General features: G+C 50.0%; 1 protein-coding gene across 2 annotated transcripts in view; it reads right to left on the bottom strand.

Moving 5' to 3' along the window:
* myo1ea (myosin IEa) overlaps positions 1 to 21,606 on the bottom strand; it is a 121,458-nt gene that overhangs the window by 33,223 nt on the left and 66,629 nt on the right. For both annotated transcript variants that reach the window (XM_056278085.1, XM_056278086.1), the window contains exons 8-17: positions 21,203 to 21,337; positions 19,287 to 19,419; positions 15,897 to 16,093; positions 15,739 to 15,819; positions 15,330 to 15,416; positions 14,671 to 14,757; positions 12,927 to 13,094; positions 9,951 to 10,036; positions 6,595 to 6,676; positions 5,892 to 5,998 (exon numbers count right to left, since the gene is read on the bottom strand). In XM_056278085.1, the coding sequence (XP_056134060.1) occupies positions 5,892 to 5,998; positions 6,595 to 6,676; positions 9,951 to 10,036; positions 12,927 to 13,094; positions 14,671 to 14,757; positions 15,330 to 15,416; positions 15,739 to 15,819; positions 15,897 to 16,093; positions 19,287 to 19,419; positions 21,203 to 21,337 (1,163 nt within the window). The remainder of the gene's footprint in view (positions 1 to 5,891; positions 5,999 to 6,594; positions 6,677 to 9,950; positions 10,037 to 12,926; positions 13,095 to 14,670; positions 14,758 to 15,329; positions 15,417 to 15,738; positions 15,820 to 15,896; positions 16,094 to 19,286; positions 19,420 to 21,202; positions 21,338 to 21,606) is intronic.

Raw genomic sequence — 21,606 nt, 5'->3', positions numbered from 1 at the left:
TAGGAACTGCTCAGCTTGGCCAGGCTTCCTGTGCAAACAGGAGTTCCTCTGCCTAATTAAACAACCCAACCTGAAACGCTCCCACAACAGGAAGACCATTAAGACCCAGAACAATACGACAAGGCCCGCCAGTCTGAACACAGCGAGACCAAACCCCGCCGAGAGGGAACAAGAACAAGGGACACTTCCCTTCTGATGCCGTCGACAGACTGTAACATAGAGGGAGCTGGAGGAAATACCCGGAACAGAAAAGAACAGGTGTCGGTACATCAGTTAAGAATCTTAATCACAGTGAAGATGTGGAGCTGATGAGGTCACATGCATCTGGGCTGCGAAGGCACACTGGGCAACACTGGGGAAAGGTAGAGTTTCCAGAAAAATATCTTCTTACTCAACCACACACCCACAGAACAAGCCCTAAAGCACTGTAAAACACACACACACACACATACACAGGAAATTGGCATGACGCTTTAGGAGTTATCGTTTATTCATTGTGTGTCTGTCTCTCTATGCATCTGATGTAAAGAAGAGTCTTCCGAATCCCGCAGACAGGAGAGGTGTCGGGAATGTCCGAGATGGGGGATGGAAAGCAGTTCCTGTTCTGTTCAACTCTTATGTCCTATTACTGTGGGACTGCAAGGAGCTGAGATAAATCCTACGGGAAGCTCTCCAAGATGGCTCCCGGTCTGTGTCTACTGTTTTTTGTTTTTTTTTTGGGGGGGGGGGGGGGTCGGCTTCCCGGGGTGTATAGTAGGTGTTTCTTTGTGTAGGAGAGGTATATAGTAGATGTTTCTTTGTGTAGGAGAGGTATATAGTAGATGTTTCTTTGTGTAGGAGAGGTATATAGTAGATGTTTCTTTGTGTAGGAGAGGTATATAGTAGATGTTTCTTTGTGTAGGAGAGGTATATAGTAGATGTTTCTTTGTGTAGGAGAGGTATATAGTAGGTGTTTCTTTGTGTAGGAGAGGTATATAGTAGGTGTTTCTTTGTGTAGGAGAGGTATATAGTAGATGTTTCTTTGTGTAGGAGAGGTATATAGATATTTCTTTGTGTAGGAGAGGTATATAGTAGATGTTTCTTTGTGTAGGAGAGGTATATAGTAGATGTTTCTTTGTGTAGGAGAGGTATATAGTAGATGTTTCTTTGTGTAGGAGAGGTATATAGTAGGTGTTTCTTTGTGTAGGAGAGGTATATAGTAGGTGTTTCTTTGTGTAGGAGAGGTATATAGTAGATGTTTCTTTGTGTAGGAGAGGTATATAGTAGATGTTTCTTTGTGTAGGAGAGGTATATAGTAGATGTTTCTTTGTGTAGGAGAGGTATATAGTAGATGTTTCTTTGTGTAGGAGAGGTATATAGTAGATGTTTCTTTGTGTAGGAGAGGTATATAGTAGATGTTTCCTTGTGTAGGAGAGGTATATAGTAGATGTTTCTTTGTGTAGGAGAGGTATATAGTAGATGTTTCTTTGTGTAGGAGAGGTATATAGTAGATGTTTCCTTGTGTAGGAGAGGTATATAGTAGATGTTTCTTTGTGTAGGAGAGGTATATAGTAGATGTTTCTTTGTGTAGGAGAGGTATATAGTAGATGTTTCTTTGTGTAGGAGAGGTATATAGTAGATGTTTCTTTGTGTAGGAGAGGTATATAGTAGATGTTTCTTTGTGTTGGAGAGGTATATAGTAGGTGTTTCTTTGTGTAGGAGAGGTATATAGTAGATGTTTCTTTGTGTAGGAGAGGTATATAGTAGATGTTTCTTTGTGTAGGAGAGGTATATAGTAGGTGTTTCTTTGTGTAGGAGAGGTATATAGTAGATGTTTCTTTGTGTAGGAGAGGTATATAGTAGGTGTTTCTTTGTGTAGGAGAGGTATATAGTAGATGTTTCTTTGTGTAGGAGAGGTATATAGTAGATGTTTCTTTGTGTAGGAGAGGTATATAGTAGATGTTTCTTTGTGTAGGAGAGGTATATAGTAGGTGTTTCTTTGTGTAGGAGAGGTATATAGTAGGTGTTTCTTTGTGTAGGAGAGGTATATAGTAGATGTTTCTTTGTGTAGGAGAGGTATATAGTAGATGTTTCTTTGTGTAGGAGAGGTATATAGTAGATGTTTCTTTGTGTAGGAGAGGTATATAGTAGGTGTTTCTTTGTGTAGGAGAGGTATATAGTAGGTGTTTCTTTGTGTAGGAGAGGTATATAGTAGGTGTTTCTTTGTGTAGGAGAGGTATATAGTAGGTGTTTCTTTGTGTAGGAGAGGTATATAGTAGGTGTTTCTTTGTGTAGGAGAGGTATATAGTAGATGTTTCATTGTGTAGGAGAGGTATATAGTAGATGTTTCATTGTGTAGGAGAGGTATATAGTAGATGTTTATTTGTGTAGGAGAGGTATATAGTAGGTGTTTCTTTGTGTAGGAGAGGTATATAGTAGGTGTTTCTTTGTGTAGGAGAGGTATATAGTAGATGTTTCATTGTGTAGGAGAGGTATATAGTAGATGTTTCATTGTGTAGGAGAGGTATATAGTAGATGTTTCTTTGTGTAGGAGCGGTATATAGTAGATGTTTCTTTGTGTAGGAGAGGTATATAGTAGATGTTTCATTGTGTAGGAGAGGTATATAGTAGATGTTTCATTGTGTAGGAGAGGTATATAGTAGATGTTTCTTTGTGTAGGAGAGGTATATAGTAGATGTTTCTTTGTGTAGGAGAGGTATATAGTAGGTGTTTCTTTGTGTTGGAGAGGTATATAGTAGGTGTTTCTTTGTGTAGGAGAGGTATATAGTAGATGTTTCTTTGTGTAGGAGAGGTATATAGTAGATGTTTCTTTGTGTAGGAGAGGTATATAGTAGATGTTTCTTTGTGTAGGAGAGGTATATAGTAGATGTTTCTTTGTGTAGGAGAGGTATATAGTAGGTGTTTCTTTGTGTAGGAGAGGTATATAGTAGGTGTTTCTTTGTGTAGGAGAGGTATATAGTAGGTGTTTCTTTGTGTAGGAGAGGTATATAGTAGATGTTTCTTTGTGTAGGAGAGGTATATAGTAGGTGTTTCTTTGTGTAGGAGAGGTATATAGTAGATGTTTCTTTGTGTAGGAGAGGTATATAGTAGGTGTTTCTTTGTGTAGGAGAGGTAATTAGGTGTTTCTTTGTGTAGGAGAGGTATATAGTAGGTGTTTCTTTGTGTTGGAGAGGTATATAGTAGATGTTTCTTTGTGTAGGAGAGGTATATAGTAGATGTTTCTTTGTGTAGGAGAGGTATATAGTAGATGTTTCTTTGTGTAGGAGAGGTAATTAGGTGTTTCTTTGTGTAGGAGAGGTATATACACAACTCCTTTATTCAGTGAGAGATACAGGGTGACGGCCCGAGGTGGTCGGACTTGCATTTCTCCTATTGCATAACACTATTTGTCTTGTCAGAATCAAAATCATGCTTATTGGCCATGTGGGTTTGCACCACATGGAATGTGACTCTGGTTTCATGGCTCTCTCAGTGTACTGAACACAGAACAACAACACTTCAACCTTCACATATATACACAAGGACTGACTTATACAGGTGAAATAAGAGCTGACAAAGTGCGATGGTGCAGAGGATATATCAGAGATGCTGAAATAGATGCTAGAAGGTTACTTACGTACATGCCGGAGGTAAACTTCCTGTGTTGTGCCACACTAATTGTCTTTTAGTATTATAGACCGTCATTGTTTCATATAATTTATTCATACGGAAGTACATGAAATGAGTCGACAAATAAAGTGTTCCTGATTCCTGAGTCATGACTGTTTGCAGGAAAATTTCCACAACAACACACACACACACACACACACACACACACACACACACACACACACACACACACACACACACACACACACACACACACCTAGGGACAATGTAGTACGATCGATTCACCTGACCTACATGTCTTTGGACTGTGGGAGGAAACCGGAGGCCCCGGAGGAAACTCACGCAGACACGGGGAGATCATGCAAACTCCACACAGAGGACGACCCGGGACGATCCCCAAGGTTGGACTACCCCGGGGCTCGAACCCAGGACTTTCTTGCTGTGAGGCGACCGGGCTAACCACTGCACCACCCTGCAAATGTACTACTACCGCTAAATGTACTTCTACTACCACTATGGTACTACTCTAGTATGATAATTATTGTATGTAGCATTCTGTGATGTTGACTGCTAACACTAAGCTAATTGCTGAATCTCTTGTAAGTCATACATTCGTTCATTCATTCATTCATTCATTCATTCATCTTCAGCCGCTTCTCCGGGGTCGGGTCACAGTGGCAGCAAGCTAAGTAGGGCACTCCAGACGTCCCTCTCCCCAGCAACGCCCTCCAGCTCCTCCTGGGGGATCCCAAGGCGTTCCCCGGCCAGACTGGACATGTAGTCCCTCCAGTGAGTTCTGGGTCTACCCTGCGGTCACCTCCCAGTTGGCCTTGACCGGAAAACCTCCAAAGGAAGGCACCCAGGAGGCATCCTAATCAGATGCCCGAACCACCTCAACTGGCTCCTTTCGATGCGAAGGAGCAGCGGCTCTACTCCGAGCTCCCTCCGGATGTCCGAGCTCCTCACCCTATCTCTAAGGCTGAGCCCAGACACCCTACGGAGGAAACTCATTTCAGCCACTTGTATCCACCATCTCACCCTTTCAGTCACTACCCAAAGCTCATGACCATAGGTGAGGGTTGGAACGAAGACTGACTGGTAAATTGAGAGCTTTGCCTTCCGGCTCAGCTCCCTCTTCATCACAACGGTCCGGTACAACGTCCGCATTACTGCTGATGCTCATGAGTTGTAAGTCAATCTAAATAAAAGTGACTCCTAAATGAGAAGATGTAAATGAGAATGCAGTTGTAAAAGTAAATATAGTTTCAGAGCCCATACTCTTGTGTGAACATACGCTATAAGGTCACAGTAGAAACGCATGATGCGACCGACAGGTTAGACAATGAAGCCATCTAGAAACCAGAATTGCTCTGACAGACAACAAATAAAACAGGACAGAATGTGGCCCGGTTTGAGAGCTGAGACGGCACCAACCTACTTGGAAACATTTTGTAAAATCCTGGCGTCATAAAAACAGACTCCAACGAAGTCCCGCTCCTCTGAAGGTCCTTAATAAGAACATCAAGCTCATGTTTCTGGAAGTTTTTTTGGGGGGGGGGGGTGATTTTGAGATACTGTATTGAACCCTGATGGGAAATTCCCCTCTGTTTTTAACCCATCCTAGCTGTGTAGCTAGGAGCAGTGGGCAGCCGCCGTGCAGCATCCGGGGACCAACTCCAGTTCTTCTTGCCATGCTTCGGTCAAGGGCACAGACAGGAGTATTAACCCTACCAATGTCTTTCTGAGGGTGGGGGAAACCAGACCACCCGGAGAAAACCCACCACAGACATGGGGAGAACATGCAAACTCCACACAGAGGACGACCTCGGATGAACCCCAAGGTTGGCCAACCCCGGGGTTCGAACCCAGGACCTTCTTGCTGTGAGGCACCAGCGCTAACCACTGCACCAACAACCCCGGGGTTCGAACCCAGGACCTTCTTGCTGTGAGGCACCAGCGCTAACCACTGCACCAACAACCCCGGGGTTCGTCCCCAGGACCTTCTTGCTGTGAGGCACCAGCGCTAACCACTGCACCAACAACCCCGGGGTTCGTCCCCAGGACCTTCTTGCTGTGAGGCACCAGCGCTAACCACTGCACCAACAACCCCGGGGTTCGAACCCAGGACCTTCTTGCTGTGAGGCACCAGTGCTAACCACTGCACCAACTGTGCTGCCCAAGAAACATGAATATACCAAGCAACATGAACGCAGATGATCTCTGACTTGTGAGTATGATGGGAAATGGACCGACTGGTCCGGGAGCAGGACCCAGTTCCTTACCGGCTCTCCTCCCAGTCTTTGGGCTTCTTGGTCTCATTGGGTTTGATGCAGCGGATGTAATGTGGAGTACACTTCATCAGCGTGCTCACAAGGTCATTGGCTTGTTTCTGGAAGATGGAATCAGAGAAGAGGAGAGAGTCTGATGACAGGCCGTGACGCATGACAAAGTGAAAAGTATGAAACCACACATGCCTTAATGGCCCTGTTTTTTCTTTTCCCCCTTTTCTCCCCAATTGTATTCAGCCAATTACCCCACTCTACCAAGCCGTCCCGGTCGCTGCTCCACCCCCTCTGCCGATCCGGGGAGGGCTGCAGACTACCACATGCCTCCTCCCATACATGTGGAGTCGCCAGCCGCTTCTTTTCACCTGACAGTGAGGAGTTTCACCAGGGGGACGTAGCGCGTGGGAGGATCACGCTATTCCCCCCCAGTTCCCCTGAACAGGCGCCCCGGCCGACCAAGTGCAGCAACCAGGACACAAACCCACATCCGGCTTCCCACCCGCAGACACGGCCAATTGTGTCTGTAGGGACGCCCGATCAAGCCGGAGGTAACACGAGGATTCGAACCAGCGATCCCCATGTTGGTAGGCAACGGAATAGACCGCTACGCCACCCGGACGCCCCACTTAATGGCGCTGTTGAATTAAATTTCCCAGGATGCAACTGATTCAGGGACCGTGACACACACACCTAAACATACCTTTATTTTGCTGCCCGCCGTTGTCGGCCGACCCTTCTTCTCAGCGTTGAGGTTTTCTGGGAACAGCGCTCGGATGAAACCTCTGTGAGAGAAAAAGGTTTTTCCAAGTCAGGCACAGATGAAGAGAGAGAGATGAGGTAAACTGATGAAGAGACTGGCACACCGCCAAAACGATGCTTGAGCCGAAGGCCGGTGAAACGGCCGAGAGCTTTCATTGTCTTTTTACATTTTAAATGAGCAACCGAACAAACAAAAGCCCGGTTATCACACAACCGCCGCTGATTTATACATCATTGGAGTCGGCGGAAAAACCCAGGTAAGGAAATTCATGACAGAAATGTGTGAAGTCAGTGTGTGAATACCCCAGATGCCACCGCGGTAAATGAATGACTAGCGTACTATGAGACAACACGGCAAGTTTAAATAAGAGGTCTCAGGGCTGACTAACCCCAGTCCTCTCACATCGTGCGTTCAGGTCTTTAAAATATTCTCCCTGGAAACCTGCTTCCTGTCATGATTCTACTTTTTAACATTTCTGCTTCCTCCACTAGATGATCGTCTCTATACGCTAACACAGGTGTGGCTGGTCAGAATATAACAGACAGCTGTAAGCGTTCAATAACCTCATTCATCTCATTCATCTCATCATCATCTTCAGCCGCTTCTCCGGGGTCGGGTCGCGGTGGCAGCAAGCTAAGTAGGGCACTCCTGACGTCCCTCTCCCCAGCACCTCCCTCCAGCTCCTCCTGGGGGATCCCAAGGCGTTCCCCAGCCAGACTGGACATGTAGTCCCTCCAGCGAGTTCTGGGTCTACCCCAGGGTCTCCTCCCAGTTAGACGTGCCCGGAAAACCTCCAAAGGAAGGCGCCCACGAGGCATCCTGATCAGATGCCCGAACCACCTCAACTGCCTCCTTTCAACGCGAAGGAGCAGCAGCTCTACTCCGAACTCCCTCCGGATGTCCGAGCTCCTCCCCCTATCTCTAAGGCTGAGCCCAGACACCCTACGGAGGAAACTCTGTAGGGTAACCTCATTCATTAGCCTCTAAATACAGAGAAAATGGGGCGTCCGGGTAGCGTAGCTGTCTACTCAGTTGCCCATCAACAGGGGGATCGGCTGTTTGAATCCCCGTGTTACCTCCGGCTTGGTCGGGCGTCCCTACAGACACGATTGGCTGTCTTTCCGGGTGGGAAGCTGGATGTGGGTATGTGTCCTGGTGGCTGCACTAGCGCCTCCTCTGGTCGGTCCGGGCACCTGTTCGGGGGGGAGGGGGAACTGGGGGGAATAGCTTGATCCTCTGACACGCTACATCCCCCTGGTGAAACTCCTCACTGTCAGGTGAAAAGAAGCGGCTGGTGACTCCACATGTAATGGAGGAGGCATGTGGTGGTCTGCAGCCCTCCCCCGGATCGGCAGAGGGGGTGGAGTAGAGACCGGGACGGCTCGGAAGAGTGGGGCAATTGGCCAGGTACAATTGGAGAGAGAAAAAATCCAAAATAAATAAATAGAAAATATGAAGAATGTCACAAGAACGCCACCGGAGTAAGACAGAACGACACATGCCAGGCTAACGCTGGATCTGATCTGAGCTCGTTTTGTACACCCGCTGACGTGGAACTGAATCTTCGTCTGTGTCAAAGTTCATGACCTCTGCAGTCATCGCTGGTTTGTCTTCTGACTTTGCGAGTCTGCGGTTTCTGCGAGACGTAGCTCATCTCACAAATGTTGCTTCGTCCTGTTATCATTACTGAATGTCAGCGGCGACTTAGTCATCCCTCGTCTGTACTGCCGACCGCCGGTTTGATGGCGTCAGCCTCAGAATAAGATGAATTGAAGCTTCCTGCATCACTCCTGCCCTAATTGGCTTCACGCGGTGATGAAGCTATCTAAACATCTGATGGGTTATGGTACAGCCTACAGGGATCGTGTATCACATTGTTCTGGATCGACTAACACCGATAAGGCTTCAGACAAAACAAAGCAGGATATCTGTTTTCTGAGTGGAAAGCGACGGCGTGGGGAAGTAATGACTTCCTGTCAGGCAGAACTTTCCCCAGCCCAAGGTTATGGCTGTACTGCTTCAGTTAACGTAAATCGTAAGTTACCATTATATATTTTATTCTTTTCATTAAATTAGTTACCGCCGGCTTGGTCGGGCTTCCCTACAGACACAATTGGCCGTGTCTGCGGGTAGGAATGTGGGTACATGTCCTGGTCACTGCACTAGCGCCTCCTCTGGTCGGTCGGGGGGGGGGGGGGCAGCGTAATCCTCCCATGCACTACGCCCTCCTGGTGAAACTCCTCACTGTCAGGTGAAAAGAAGTGGCTGGCGACTCCACATGTATGGGAGGAGACATGTGGTGGTCTGCAGCCCTCTCCGGATCGGCAGAGGGGGTGGAGCAGAGACCAGGACGGCTCGGAAGAGTGGGGAGAAAAGGGGGGGGGGGAGTAGCTATAACTGGTTAATTGAGTGATGGGGTTACAGTACGCCGCTGGTGGAAGTGGACGGTCACATTCTGGCCCTCTGGCCCTGAGGACAGGGTTTTCGTGGCGCTCTCTGTCCTCAAAGTCGCCCATCCCTGCTCCACACCGCGAGCACATCGACTTATCCATGAGAACCTCGATCAGGACTTCTACTGTTTTACACACACGGCCCCTGTGCTTACATACGAGTTTATTGTGAAGTGTACTGTCACAACACACTACCGCTGCACCCCCGTCTCTCCTCACTCCGGTCTTTGTTTGGTCTTCGCTTTCTTAATGGACGTCAGGCAGGCCAATAGAAAGCGCCAGCCTGCCTTTTGTGCAAACCGCTGGAAGTCTGGCGATACGGGCCGGCAGACAATACTGGTCTTTCTTTTGTTCCTCGCCTGCTTCGTGCTGGTCTCGCCTGCGAGCGTCGGTGCGGCCTGTGTCTGTGCTGCGATGGCCTGACCGGGAGAGAGTGAGCACGTGTCTGACGTGACCCCCCTCTCTTTCATGCCCCACCACACATCCACGCCGAGGGGTGAGGCTGGGCGGGGGGGGGTCACAGAGACACCGTGGGGCTGCTTGAACAGATGGCTCCCCGGCACAAAGCAAGACCGAGGAACCAGAAGACGGACAGACCAGACTACTCAACGCGGCTCCCTGGGGAGACCACACTTAAAAAAAAAAAAAGAGTCCTGATGAAGCACAAACGCACACCCACACACAGCACACTTCTATTGTCTCCCGCCAGTTTCCAGCTGCTCCTGGATGTCTCTGAAAGTCCCGTTCAGATGCGTTTAATTGGACCCATCTGCTCCAGAGGAGCCTGCTGCTGTTTGCGGAGGGGAAAAAGGAGTTCGGCCACATGTTGCGCCGCGAGTTACTCACATTTCACTGCTCTGCATCAGCTCGATGAGGTCGGTGAAGAGGACGTCGCGGTTCCTCTCGCAGAATCCCTCAGCATCGTAAGACACCTGGACACGGACACCCGCAGACAGATTAGGAGATTATAATGAGTTGACCCACTTACAAAGTCCAGCAATTAGAGATGAGGGGTGTGGGAGAGTTAAAACAAACCACGGACTCCTTTTTACAACGGTAAAACCGACATAAAGGATCACAGACCACTAGTCCCGTCACTCGTCACCAGTATCTGTAAATACTGATCAATAAACCAATCAATCAATCAATCAATGAGTAAGAGGAGACTTATAAGATCTTTTTTTTTAAAAATGTTTTCTCCGTAACTGTATTTGGACAATTACCCCACTATTCCGAGCCGTCCCGGTCTCTGCTCCACCCCCTCTGCCGGTCCAGGGAGGGCTGCAGACTACCACATGTCTCCTCCCATACACGTGGAGTCGCCAGCCGCTTCTTTTCACCTGACAGGGAGGAGTTTCGCCAGGGGGACGTAGCGCGTGGGAGGATCACGCTATTCCCCCCAGTCCCCCCCCCCAAACAGGTGCCCCGACCGACCAGAAGAGGCGCTAGTGCAGCGACCAGGACACATACCCACATCTGGGGACGCCAGACCAAGCCAGAGGTAACACAGGGACTCGAACTAGCGAGCCCTGTGTTGGTAGGCAACGGGATAGACCGCCACGCCACCCGGACGCCCCTTATAAGCTCTTTAAACACATTTATCAACAGAAGCAGACAGCTTAAGAATATCAATAGCCATTAATCTTTAATTGATTGGTTAATTAATTAATCTCTGAGTGTTAATAGCAGCATCAAAGGGCTGAAGGTTTAGTTAAGACACAAGCGATGAAGACACTCAATACAACATTAAAGACAGGCTAATAAGGCGGTTATTAATATTGTGAAGCTAATGCTAACTAATGCCAACTAGTGTGTTGTGAGATCTGATGGGGGTCCCATTAGTCTGATGAGGGTCCTATTAGTCATTTATTGGTCAGCTGCTCATCACAGTGTGTGACAGACAGATGCAGTCTCAGCAGGAGGAGCAGGAATGTTTATGGAGTGAGGAAGACGACGGTCTCGTTTGGCCTCGGCTCCGTGACTGCAGGGAATGCGACTTGGGAGCGTTTCCAGTCTTTGTGTCACGGCTCATTTGCTCGGTGGCATTCGTACCAGGCCGAGCCCTCCGCACATCTGGAGGACGACGCGGAGCAAACCCAGACTGACAGAATGACTGAGAGCACTAATGGACAGAAACACGACGTCACTGGCGGTCAAGTTTATTTTGTCTCTTTGTGAACGTCGGAGGAGGAGTTTCACTTCCTCGCCGACCCCTGCTTTGACGCACTGCTGCAGCCGAGATGTGAAAGTTGAGTTTGGCTTCAATGATGTGTTTTTTTATTACCCCCTCCCCCTTTTTCTCCCCAATTGTATTTGGCCAATTACCCCACTCTTCTGAGCCGTCCCGGTCGCTGCCCCACCCCTTCTGCTGATCTGGGGGGGGGGGCATTTATTTTATCAACTAAGCACTTCTTAATACAGAAACACTGGATTTTGAGGGAAGGATTTCCTCAGATTCCTGGTCTTGCCCCAGCACAAAGTCTGCCGGCCCCTCACTGTGCTAATGGACACAAACTGGGTGAGCTTGACGTTCAGGGTTCAAAGTTCAAGCTTTGCTAGTACCACTAGGTAAATGTTTATTAGTACCACTAGGTAAATTTGTTTTGCAGGTAGGAACATTTTACATCTCAGGTTTAAGAAAAAGGGGGGGGGCGGTATTGACCCACACAAACAGACAGTTGCCGTGTGACAGCGGGCAGGTGCTTGTCCGGGCTGCACAACTGACAGAGGGTTTGCAGGAGTCATGAAAGGTGCTTCAGCCAAGACAAATAAGTCAGAGATAAATGAAAAGCCCAGATAAACCAATCACAGAAGCAAATAAAAAGGGAGGGAGTCTGTCGTGACATGACTAATGTTGTCCTCCGTCTCACAGCTGCAGGTACACAACTAGCGCTGAACTAAAACACAGTGTGGTACAACTGCTGCACAAAAGACACGCTCATCAAGTATTTTATCCTGTTTTGAGTCTCATAGTGCATATTCCACGACATTACTGGTAAAATTTTCATACCCTTGTGACAGATATTATTGCTTGTTTAAATACAGTGTACTTGTTTCATGTTTATAAGACTTCCATCCAGCCATCCATCCAGCCATCCATCCAGCCATTATCCAAGCCGCTTATCCTGCTCTCAGGGTTGCTGGAGCCTATCCCAGCAGTCACTGGGTGGCAGGCAAGGAGACTCCCTGGACAGGCCGCCAGTCCCTCACAGGGCCCACACACACACACACACCTAGGGACAATTTAGTACGGCCGATTCACCTGACCTACATGTCTTTGGACTGTGGGAGGAAACCGGTGCCCACGGAGGAAACCCACGCAGACACGGGGAGAACATGCAAACTCCCACACAGAGGACGACCCCGGACGACCCCCGAGGTTGGACTACCCTGGGGCTCGAACCCAGGACCTCCTTGCTGTGAGGCAACGGTGCTGACCACTGTGCCGCCCGTTCATAAGACTTGTTATGAGGAATTTTCATGTACCTGGGAAAGAACTCTTAAAACAAGAAAGATAATTCAACATAAATTTTCTTGGAGTAAATGTCTTGAAATGAAAGTCCTTACATCATGAAACAAGTACACTTTCTTGAAACAAGCCATATTTCCTGCCAGTGGGGGGAGAACATTTGGTTTATAATATCTTGAAATAGACATTATGAAACATAAAATGAGATAAAATAACCTTAATACGATTGTCTGTTTTGTGGTGGTGAATGATGAACTCCACTTAAAGCGTGTGAGATCTAGTGAGGAAAAGAGGAGCGGAGGGAGTGTGATGAAGATCAGACAGATCGGGGGGGGGGGGGGCGGGGGGCACACCTTGCCGGCATAGTGGTGGATGATGAAGCCTTGGTTCCAGCTGTTGAAGTGCTCATGGGAGTTGATCTGGACACGGAGCTTCTGCAGCATCGTCTGGTCCGCTCCCTCACCAACGGCATGCATCGTGGCACACACATCATCCAGGATGCTCATGATGCCAGGAGGATTCTGGGAAGACAAGTACAACCGTTAGTACACAGGTAAATGTAATGAATGACCTGCTAGAATAGAAAACCAACAATTATGGTGGAACCTGGAGATCTGATTGAGAACTGCTGGTTTAGAAAATGGATTTCTTTTTTACATAACATTTTCCACTTCTGGTGTGGGAAAAAGGCGGCACAAATTCACGTTTGTGGCAGCCTCACCCAGTACCGTCCATGCAGTGTCTTTGTCCATGTCTGCGTTTAAGTTTTGTCTTCGTTTGATGGCTGGGAGAGCTGGTGCTGGATCGGCTGCGAGAGCTTGGTCTGCTGCGTCTTGTGGGCCCAGCTCCACGGCCCTGCCTGGAGCTTTGCCCGAAGAGGAAACACCGAGGGCAGTCTGACAGGATGTGGAAGCGGGGAAGGCTAAGCTAACTGCTAGCCCATGCAGACCGGCAGTTCCAATAACACCGAGAACGGTCTGGTGGTGGCCTCACCTGGCGTTGACTGTGGCGTTTTTGGTGTTGTCGTGTGGAGTGCAGGGAGGTGTGTCGAGGGTGTCTGGCTGGGAGAGCTGGCATTGGATCGGCTGGGGGGAGCTTGGTCTGCTGCGTCCGGTGGGCCCAAGGACCACAGCCCTGCCTAGAGCTGCACCCGAGGAGGAAGCACCGAGGGCGGTCTGACAGGATGCGGAAGCGGGGCAGGCTAAGCTAACTGCTAGCCCATGCAGACCGGTGGTTCCGACAGTCATCCTGGCTGGCGTTTGTTCTCCTGGACAGTGACTTTTATTTTTTTTAGTTTGGTATGCGTTAGTTAGCATGTGTGTTCTTGAAGTTCTGGTAGTGTTTGTCTTTGTGTTGCACTGCTGTGAGCTAGGGGAAACCACGTTTCATTTAATTTCCTGTGCGCAAGTGCATGAAATGAAACGACAATAAAGCGTTGTGATTCTGGTTCTGATTCTGATCTGCATTTCTACATGACAGGATACGCTCAAAAATCCTCACATCCTTCTAACTGGAACCACTAAAACACGACCGGATGAAAATGACCCGATGTGGTGGTAGCATGGTTTTAAAAAGACCATGCTACTCTAACAGATTTCTATACTGATCCCTACGTGCTTTATAATGTTTTGTAATGTGTCTCCGAGCACCCCGAAAAGTGCTACACAAATAAAATGTTTAATTGCCATCATCATCATTATTAAAGAGACTTAACACTGCCATTTAAACACATCACACATCCACATCCAGCCAAACCGCCAGGCCGCCGTTCAGAGGTCCCGCTTGGCTCACGTGGGGGCTCGTTTTAAGCCCTTGTTGTGGATTTCATGGATTAGACCTCTCAGTGGGGATTGGTGAATTCAATTAAGAGGCATGTGGGCATGTCTGAGGGTGTTAAGCTGCTGGTCATCGGAAGAGTCCATGTACTTGTTTGGTCATCGTGTCATTCAATTAATAGTCTGTGGTTCAACTTGGTGCATAAAGACTGTGAGAACGCCCAGTTGTGGGTCTAATACCAGCCTTCCTGTTCTCCTGGTGTAGTGGGGATGAGGTACACTGTACACACTTATCGACTACGAAGCCGTCTGCTCTTCTTACCAATTTGCTCTCGATGAGATCGCAGACGATCTTGTTGTTGAAGTACTCAATAGCAGTCCATTTGATCCCCTCCTGAACGTACTCCTCCTGCAGAAACACACAGGAGGAAAACGGCTTGTTTAGAATATACAATAGGGGGCGTGGCGGGTGGCGTGGCGGTCTATTCTGTTGCCTACCAACACGGGGCTCGTCGGTTCGAATACCCGTGTTACCTTCGGCTTGGTCGGGCATCCCTACAGACACAATTGGCCATGTCTCCGGAGAAGCCAGATTGGGGTATGTGTCCTGGTCGCTGCACTATCACCTCCTCTGGTCAGTCGGGGTGCCTGTTCATGGGGGAGGAGGAACTGGGGGGAACAGCGTGATCCTCCCACGTGCTGCATCCCCCTGGTGAAACTCCTCACCGTCAGGCGAAATAAAGCGGATGGCGACTCCACATGTATGGGATGAGGCATGTGGTAGTCTTCAGCCCTCCCCGGCTCGGCAGAGGGGGTGGAGCAGCGGAAAATGGGGTAATTGGCGGGGTACAATTGGGGAAAAATCCCCCCCCCAAAAAAAAAATATATACAACATTTCTTTAAATAGAAATGGAAATAGAAAATAATAGATGTAGTTGTGGCAGGGGTAGGGTAGAGAGATGGAAGGTGGAGAGATGTTACCTGCTCGGCTTTCAGAGTCAGCTCAATAAAAATCTGCTGCAGCTTCTCATTGACAAAGTTGATGCAGAACTGCTCAAAGCCATTTTTCTGGAACAGAGAGAAGTCGGGTCAGGCGACTGACCCACAGACTCAGCACACCAAAACAGTGACAACCTGTGAGTCATGTGACAAATCAGAGCGCTTCAAGTTCATCACGATTTAAATTCAAAAGCCTGTAATCAGGTCCCACCCGCTCCACCACCAGAAGTCTTCATCAGGCACAGTAATCGGATTACAAGTGTAGTTTAAAGTCTGCTGTCTCAACCGGGAGGTTAACTTAATCCGCGTAGTAAAGAAATTAGTCTGATCCTTGCTGTTAAACCTGTTTTCAACAACTCAGAGCTCACAACCATTCACGTCTCCATCTTACCTGAAAGATTTCAAAGCCGTAGATATCCAACACCCCGATATTAAACTCCTGATGGTCCTTCACCATGGCTTTGTTGATGGACTGCAACCGACAGAAGCATGTTAGCGACACACCACCAACCTGACAGCTCCTTTTAGCGAACTATTTCCTAGCCGTACCTCCACCAGGTAGTCAAACACGCGTGCGTGCAGCGCCTTGGCAAGGGCGTCCCGCGTGTAACACGCCTGCTCCACGTTCAGCGTCACATCGATGGACTCCAGCGCACTGCCCCACTTGCTGTCCATCTTCCGGCTGGTCAGCTTCTCCTTCAGACGCTTCTGGTCGATGCCCAGCAGGAACGCGGGAAAAGCAAGAACTGTCGGGAAAGACGGAGGGGCGAGTGAAAGAGGGGGGAGAGAGGGTACATTTAATGTGACGTGGTAGAGTCTGATGGCGGTGAGCAGGTATGATCGCTCTCAAACTGAACCCCGACATGTAACTCGTGTTTGACGCTGCTCTTACTCTGGTCACTCACCAACTTGTTAAATAATTTACTCAACAGTAGCATGACGAATGTCTAATTTCTTCCAACACTGCAAAAAAGAGACAAGCTTATCAAATTTTATCATTCCCACCCCCCTTTTCTCCCCAACTGTACTTGGCCAATTACCCCACTCTTCCAAGCCGTCCTGGTCGCTGCTCCACCCCCTCTCCCGATCTGGGGAGGGGATACATGTGGAGTCGCCAGCCACTTCTTTTCACCTGACAGTGAGGAGTTGGGGTGTCCGGGTGGCATAGCGGTCTATTCTGTTGCCTACCAACAAGGGGATCGCTGGTTCGAATCCCCGCGTTACCTACGGCTTGGCCGGGCATCCCTACAGACATAACTGGCCGTGTCTATGGGTGGGAAGCCGGATGTGGGTATGTGTCCTGGTCGCTGCACTAGCGCCTCCTCTGGTCGGTCGGGGCGCCTGTTTGGGGGGGGGGGGGGATCGCGTGATCCTCCCACGTACTACGTCCCCCTGGTGAAACTCCTCACTGTCAGGTGAAAAGAAGCGGCTGGCGACTCATGTATGGGAGGAGACATGTGGTAGTCTGCAGCCCTCCCCGGATCAGCGGAGGGGGTGGAGCAGCGACCGGGACGGCTCGGAAGAGTGGGGTAATTGACCAGGTACTATTGGGGAGAAAGGGGGGGGGAATCCCCCCCCAAAAAGCAGATAAAATAGGTTGATACACTTGTCTTTTTTAAAAAAAATAAATTTATTTCTAGTTTTTCCCCTTATCCCACCCCATTAACCCATTGGCATGTGGCCGGAACTCTTGCGGAATAACTCCCCTGGCTCACGTTTCCACAGGAAGGAGATAGTCGTAACACCAGCTTCCTTCAAACTCGTGTCGGCCGCTCTCGCTATTTTACACGCTGAAGCCTCGTATGGATTGCATCACCTTCAGGCCGCGTAGGGAGGATGCTTTCGGTCGCTTGGCAGCGGGCGCCCGGGTGGGGCAGAGGGGTCGCTGGAGTCCCCGAACACTACACCGATCTACACCCACTATCCCTCGGGTAAGGGTGGCCTAATGAAGGCCTTACCCTGTGGACGCTCTGGCCAGGACCGGTTACGGCGAGTCTGGGATTCGAACCTCCCAGCCACACGACGAGCGGGTCACAAGAACGGCGGTTTATTCCGCTCGGCCATCAGAGCGGCCTACGCTTGTCTTTTTTGCCGTGGAACAGGCCTGTTACCCGTCTGACTCCTCTGAGCCGCATCGTGACAGTAAAGACGACCAGCCGGAAGTAACAGCAGGACAGGACATCGCATCACTTTTACATACGAACTGGTTTGTAAGTGGACGCGTGACGTCCTTTATCTGACTGGAAGCCTGCAGGAAAACCCTTGTGTGTCATTAGGAGCCTCTTCCTGAAGCCACCGCGCTATCGAGCCCTGAGCGGCTCCCACATGGGAATGGGCAGAAACCTCCCAACGCTAAATCACAACGTCTTTATCGAAAACCACGACGCCGGGACTCGCGGTTGTTTGTAAGCGAACCAAACGGCTCCTCTGCCCACGGCGCGGGGAGAAGGCGCCCCCTTCGACAGAACACAAAAGAGGAGCGTCGCGTTGCGGCGCAACGCCGTGCGGGTCTTTAGTGACCTGGGACCGGCTGCTGAGAGAGAAGCGAGCGCGGCGCGGTTCATTAGCCCGAACCTGGCACCGGCTGCGTCCCCGGAGAGCCCCCTCCCTGCCTCATTACTGTGACTCACTTCCCCTGGAAGGAAATAGCTCTCAGGCCCGAGCCGAGCAGCGTCTGGGAATGCACCCGGCTCCTTCGGTAGCGCTCGTTTAGGGCCGCCGGGTCGGGACTGAACCCGCCACTCCAACCGGTGGGCAAAACCTCTCGTCGGTCCCGGTGTCGGCCCCAAAGACAGGGATACGGAGAGATCGGTTTACTACACAGACCGCTACTGCAGTTGTACTTGCAGTAAAAATGACTGAGATCTAAAAAACAATAAAGACAGATGATTAATGGGGACCCCCACGCGGAGTACCCCCCCCCCGTTACGATTCTTATACAACGTGGTGCACGTGGCTGTGTCCGCAACCATCTTGTGAACTGCTGCTGTCTTCTCCAGGTCTCCCTTGTAAACCCGGTTTCGAATCTCAACAGGGTTTTTGACCTGGTCCAACAAAGGTTACTATTATTATTATTATCAATAAACCTGTGATGGAGCTGATAGCCGTGTGAAAATGTTCATTAAAGCCATGTAAAACCTGGCTCTCCCGCACCGCATAAAAACACGAGGTGGACTGAAATGACCCCCCGCCCCAACCCAACACAGACGTGCGTACCAGCCCAGCGCCGCCTAATCTCTCTGCATCATTACATCGTCTGAACGTCGGCAGAGGAGGAAACACGGCTTCAATCTCCACGCCGCTTAAGTGGGAGCTGCGCCGCGCGGGCTCGGCTGAGGTCGTGGTGCGCGGGGCAGTCCGGGGGGTCTGGGGGTTTGTGTAACACGGGCAGGAAGCGAGACCCGAGGGGAACAGGGAAGGCGGGGATTACGGGGCACCGGCGCTCCGTCTGCACAGAACAGAACAGAAAGTGGCTTTGTACCCCGCGGCACACCTCGCTTTCTACAGCCACACGGTGAAGCGGGCGGAGGGCGGGCTGCAGAGGGACCGGGAGGGGGGGAGGGGGGGGTTGAAAGAAACGAGGGGCGGAGAGGAAAGGGAGACAGGAAGAGGCTCATTTTTCTAGGTTATTTTAGTCTATGATGTAACGAGCAGCCGATCTTCACTAATGGTGCGTTTTATTTTCTAGAGTCACGCGGCGCGGCCCCGGCGTTTGGCTGACGCCGTCTATTAACACAAGAACGGCTTGGGAATAGAAAGCACTTAGCGGGCCGCGAAACGGGGCCGGTGTAGGGGCGCCTCAGGACACCGCAGCCAGAGAGGCTTTTCCACACGTCGGCCCCGGCCCGGCAGGACTCCCGTCAGCTTCTCGTCCCTCTGACGCCCCCCATGGGTCAGAGCGGCGCTCCGCCGCGTGAACGGGGTCTGAAGGTCGCTTACACTCCTCGCTCTCCACCGCCGCGTAGTTCCCCGCCTCCTTGAAGTTGATGTTTCCGAGGTGCAGGACGCCGGCCACAATCTGCAGGACGAGGGCGCGGTCCTCCCCGGGGATGCCAATCACGTCCATGGCATGCTGGGAAAGCAAAGGAAAGGATCCTGTTAAACTGCGGCGGCGATGGGGGCTCACTTACCCCTGCGGTACCGGGCTCACGGCCTTTAATTACTCCGTTTGTGGTTTCACTGGTAAACAAAAACAGGTGGAGGAGGTCTGAAAACAAAACAGGAGGATCACAACGCCGAGGGGGAGACAAGCCCCACTTCAACTACCGCACAACTAGCCCCGAACTACTGCACAACTAACCCGGAACTACACTACCTCACCTACTGCACAACTAGCCCGGAACTACTGCACAACTAGCCCGGAACTACCGCACAACTAGCCCGGAACTACTGCACAACTAACCCGGAACTACTGCACAACTAGCCCGGAACTACTGCACAACTAACCCGGAACTACCGCACAACTAACCCCGAACTACTGCACAACTAACCCGGAACTACCGCACAACTAGCCCGGAACTACTGCACAACTAACCCCGAACTACTGCACAACTAACCCCGAACTACTGCACAACTAACCCCGAACTACTGCACAACTAACCCCGAACTACTGCACAGCTAACCCCGAACTACACTACCTCACCTACTGCACAACTAACCCCGAACTACACTACCTCACCTACTGCACAACTAACCCCGAACTACACTACCTCACCTACTGCACAACTAACCCCGAACTACACTACCCCACCTACTGCACAACTAACCCCGAACTACACTACCTCACCGATAACACTGAGCCTGACCCGACACTCACATTCTCTCTCCAACCTCCCCTTGCTCTCTCTCACACACACACACACACACAATGTTGGTACTTCTATTCTTGTGAGGACACTCACTGACATACACTACATTCATCACGTAGCCCTTAACCCTTACCTTAACCTTACCTTAACCTAATCCTAATTCTAACCTTAACCCTCATGTTCTCTTCTAATCAACCATTTTGGTGTACTTTACACCGCCCACACTGACCTCGGACACTTGGATTCTACAGCACTAAAACTGAAACGTATTACAAAAATACCCAATATTTCTTATCTCCATCTCATTTTTTTTTTGTGGCTCCCCCCCCCCATTTTTCTCCCCAATTGTACTTGTACCAATGACCTCACTCTTCTGAGCCGTCCCGGTCGCTGCTCCACCCCCTCTGCTGATCCGGGGAGGGCTGCAGACTACCACATGCCTCCTCCCATACATGTGGAGTCACCAGCCGCTTCGTTTCACCTGACAGTGAGGAGTTTCACCGGGGGGGATGCAGCGCGTGGGAGGCTCACGCTATCCCCCCCCCCCCCGTCCGAGCAGGCACCTCAGACCGACCAGAGGAGGTGCTAGTGCAGTGACCAGGATATCCAGCTTCCCACCCACAGACACGGCCAAGTGTGTCTGTAGGGACGCCCGACCAAGCCGGAGGTAACATGGGGATTCGACCCGGCGATCCCCGCAATGGTAGGCAACGGAATACACCGCCACACTACCCGCACGCCCTCAATGTAATGATATTAACAATATTCAGGGTTAATAGATGTTATCTACAACAAGTATTTTTGACCAAAGTCTGAACCCTAAAATCAACCCTTAACAAAGTGAGGACCGGACCAAATGTCCTCGCAAAACCAAGTTTGTTCTCACAAGGAAGGTGGGCTGTCAAGGGTCACATCTCCAATGTAAAGCAACACACATGCACACACAGACACACGCCGACACGGCAACGAGCAGCAGCGCGGCGCTGTGAACGTCAGGCGAGGTCGGCGCTGCGGAAGACGTTAAGACAGACCTTGAAGCAGACTCACCATAGTTTCCTGGAAGTCACTCTTGTCATTGATGTCATCCACCTTGTAGGAACCAGACTGGTTGAGGTAACTGTAGTAATCCAGGCTTGTGATCCCCAGACTGCTCTTCTGCTCTCCAGTGGCTCCTTCTATCAGCTGCGGAGAGGACAGATCATCTGACTCCTGAGACAAGACAAGCATCGTCTGCATGCAGAAGACCTAAACTTGCCTCTAGTAAGGTAGTAAAGTTCACATCGTCTCCTGCCATGTCAGATCTGTACTCCTGTGTCACGTCACGTGTTGAAGGATAACTCCTCTTTACACCACCTTTTAGGGTTTATGTTCATAGCGTTTCTATTGTTCATATCAGTTAGGATGTCACTTTACTGCCGGGGTTCACTCGGTAGATGTTGGACATGGACCAC

The sequence above is a fragment of the Lampris incognitus genome, chromosome 4, assembly GCF_029633865.1.
Source record: "Lampris incognitus isolate fLamInc1 chromosome 4, fLamInc1.hap2, whole genome shotgun sequence".
In the NCBI taxonomy this organism is placed as follows: Eukaryota; Metazoa; Chordata; class Actinopteri; order Lampriformes; family Lampridae; genus Lampris; species Lampris incognitus.
Note: the sequence above shows the minus strand (reverse complement) of the source record. Positions and strands in the feature narration are given on the sequence as shown.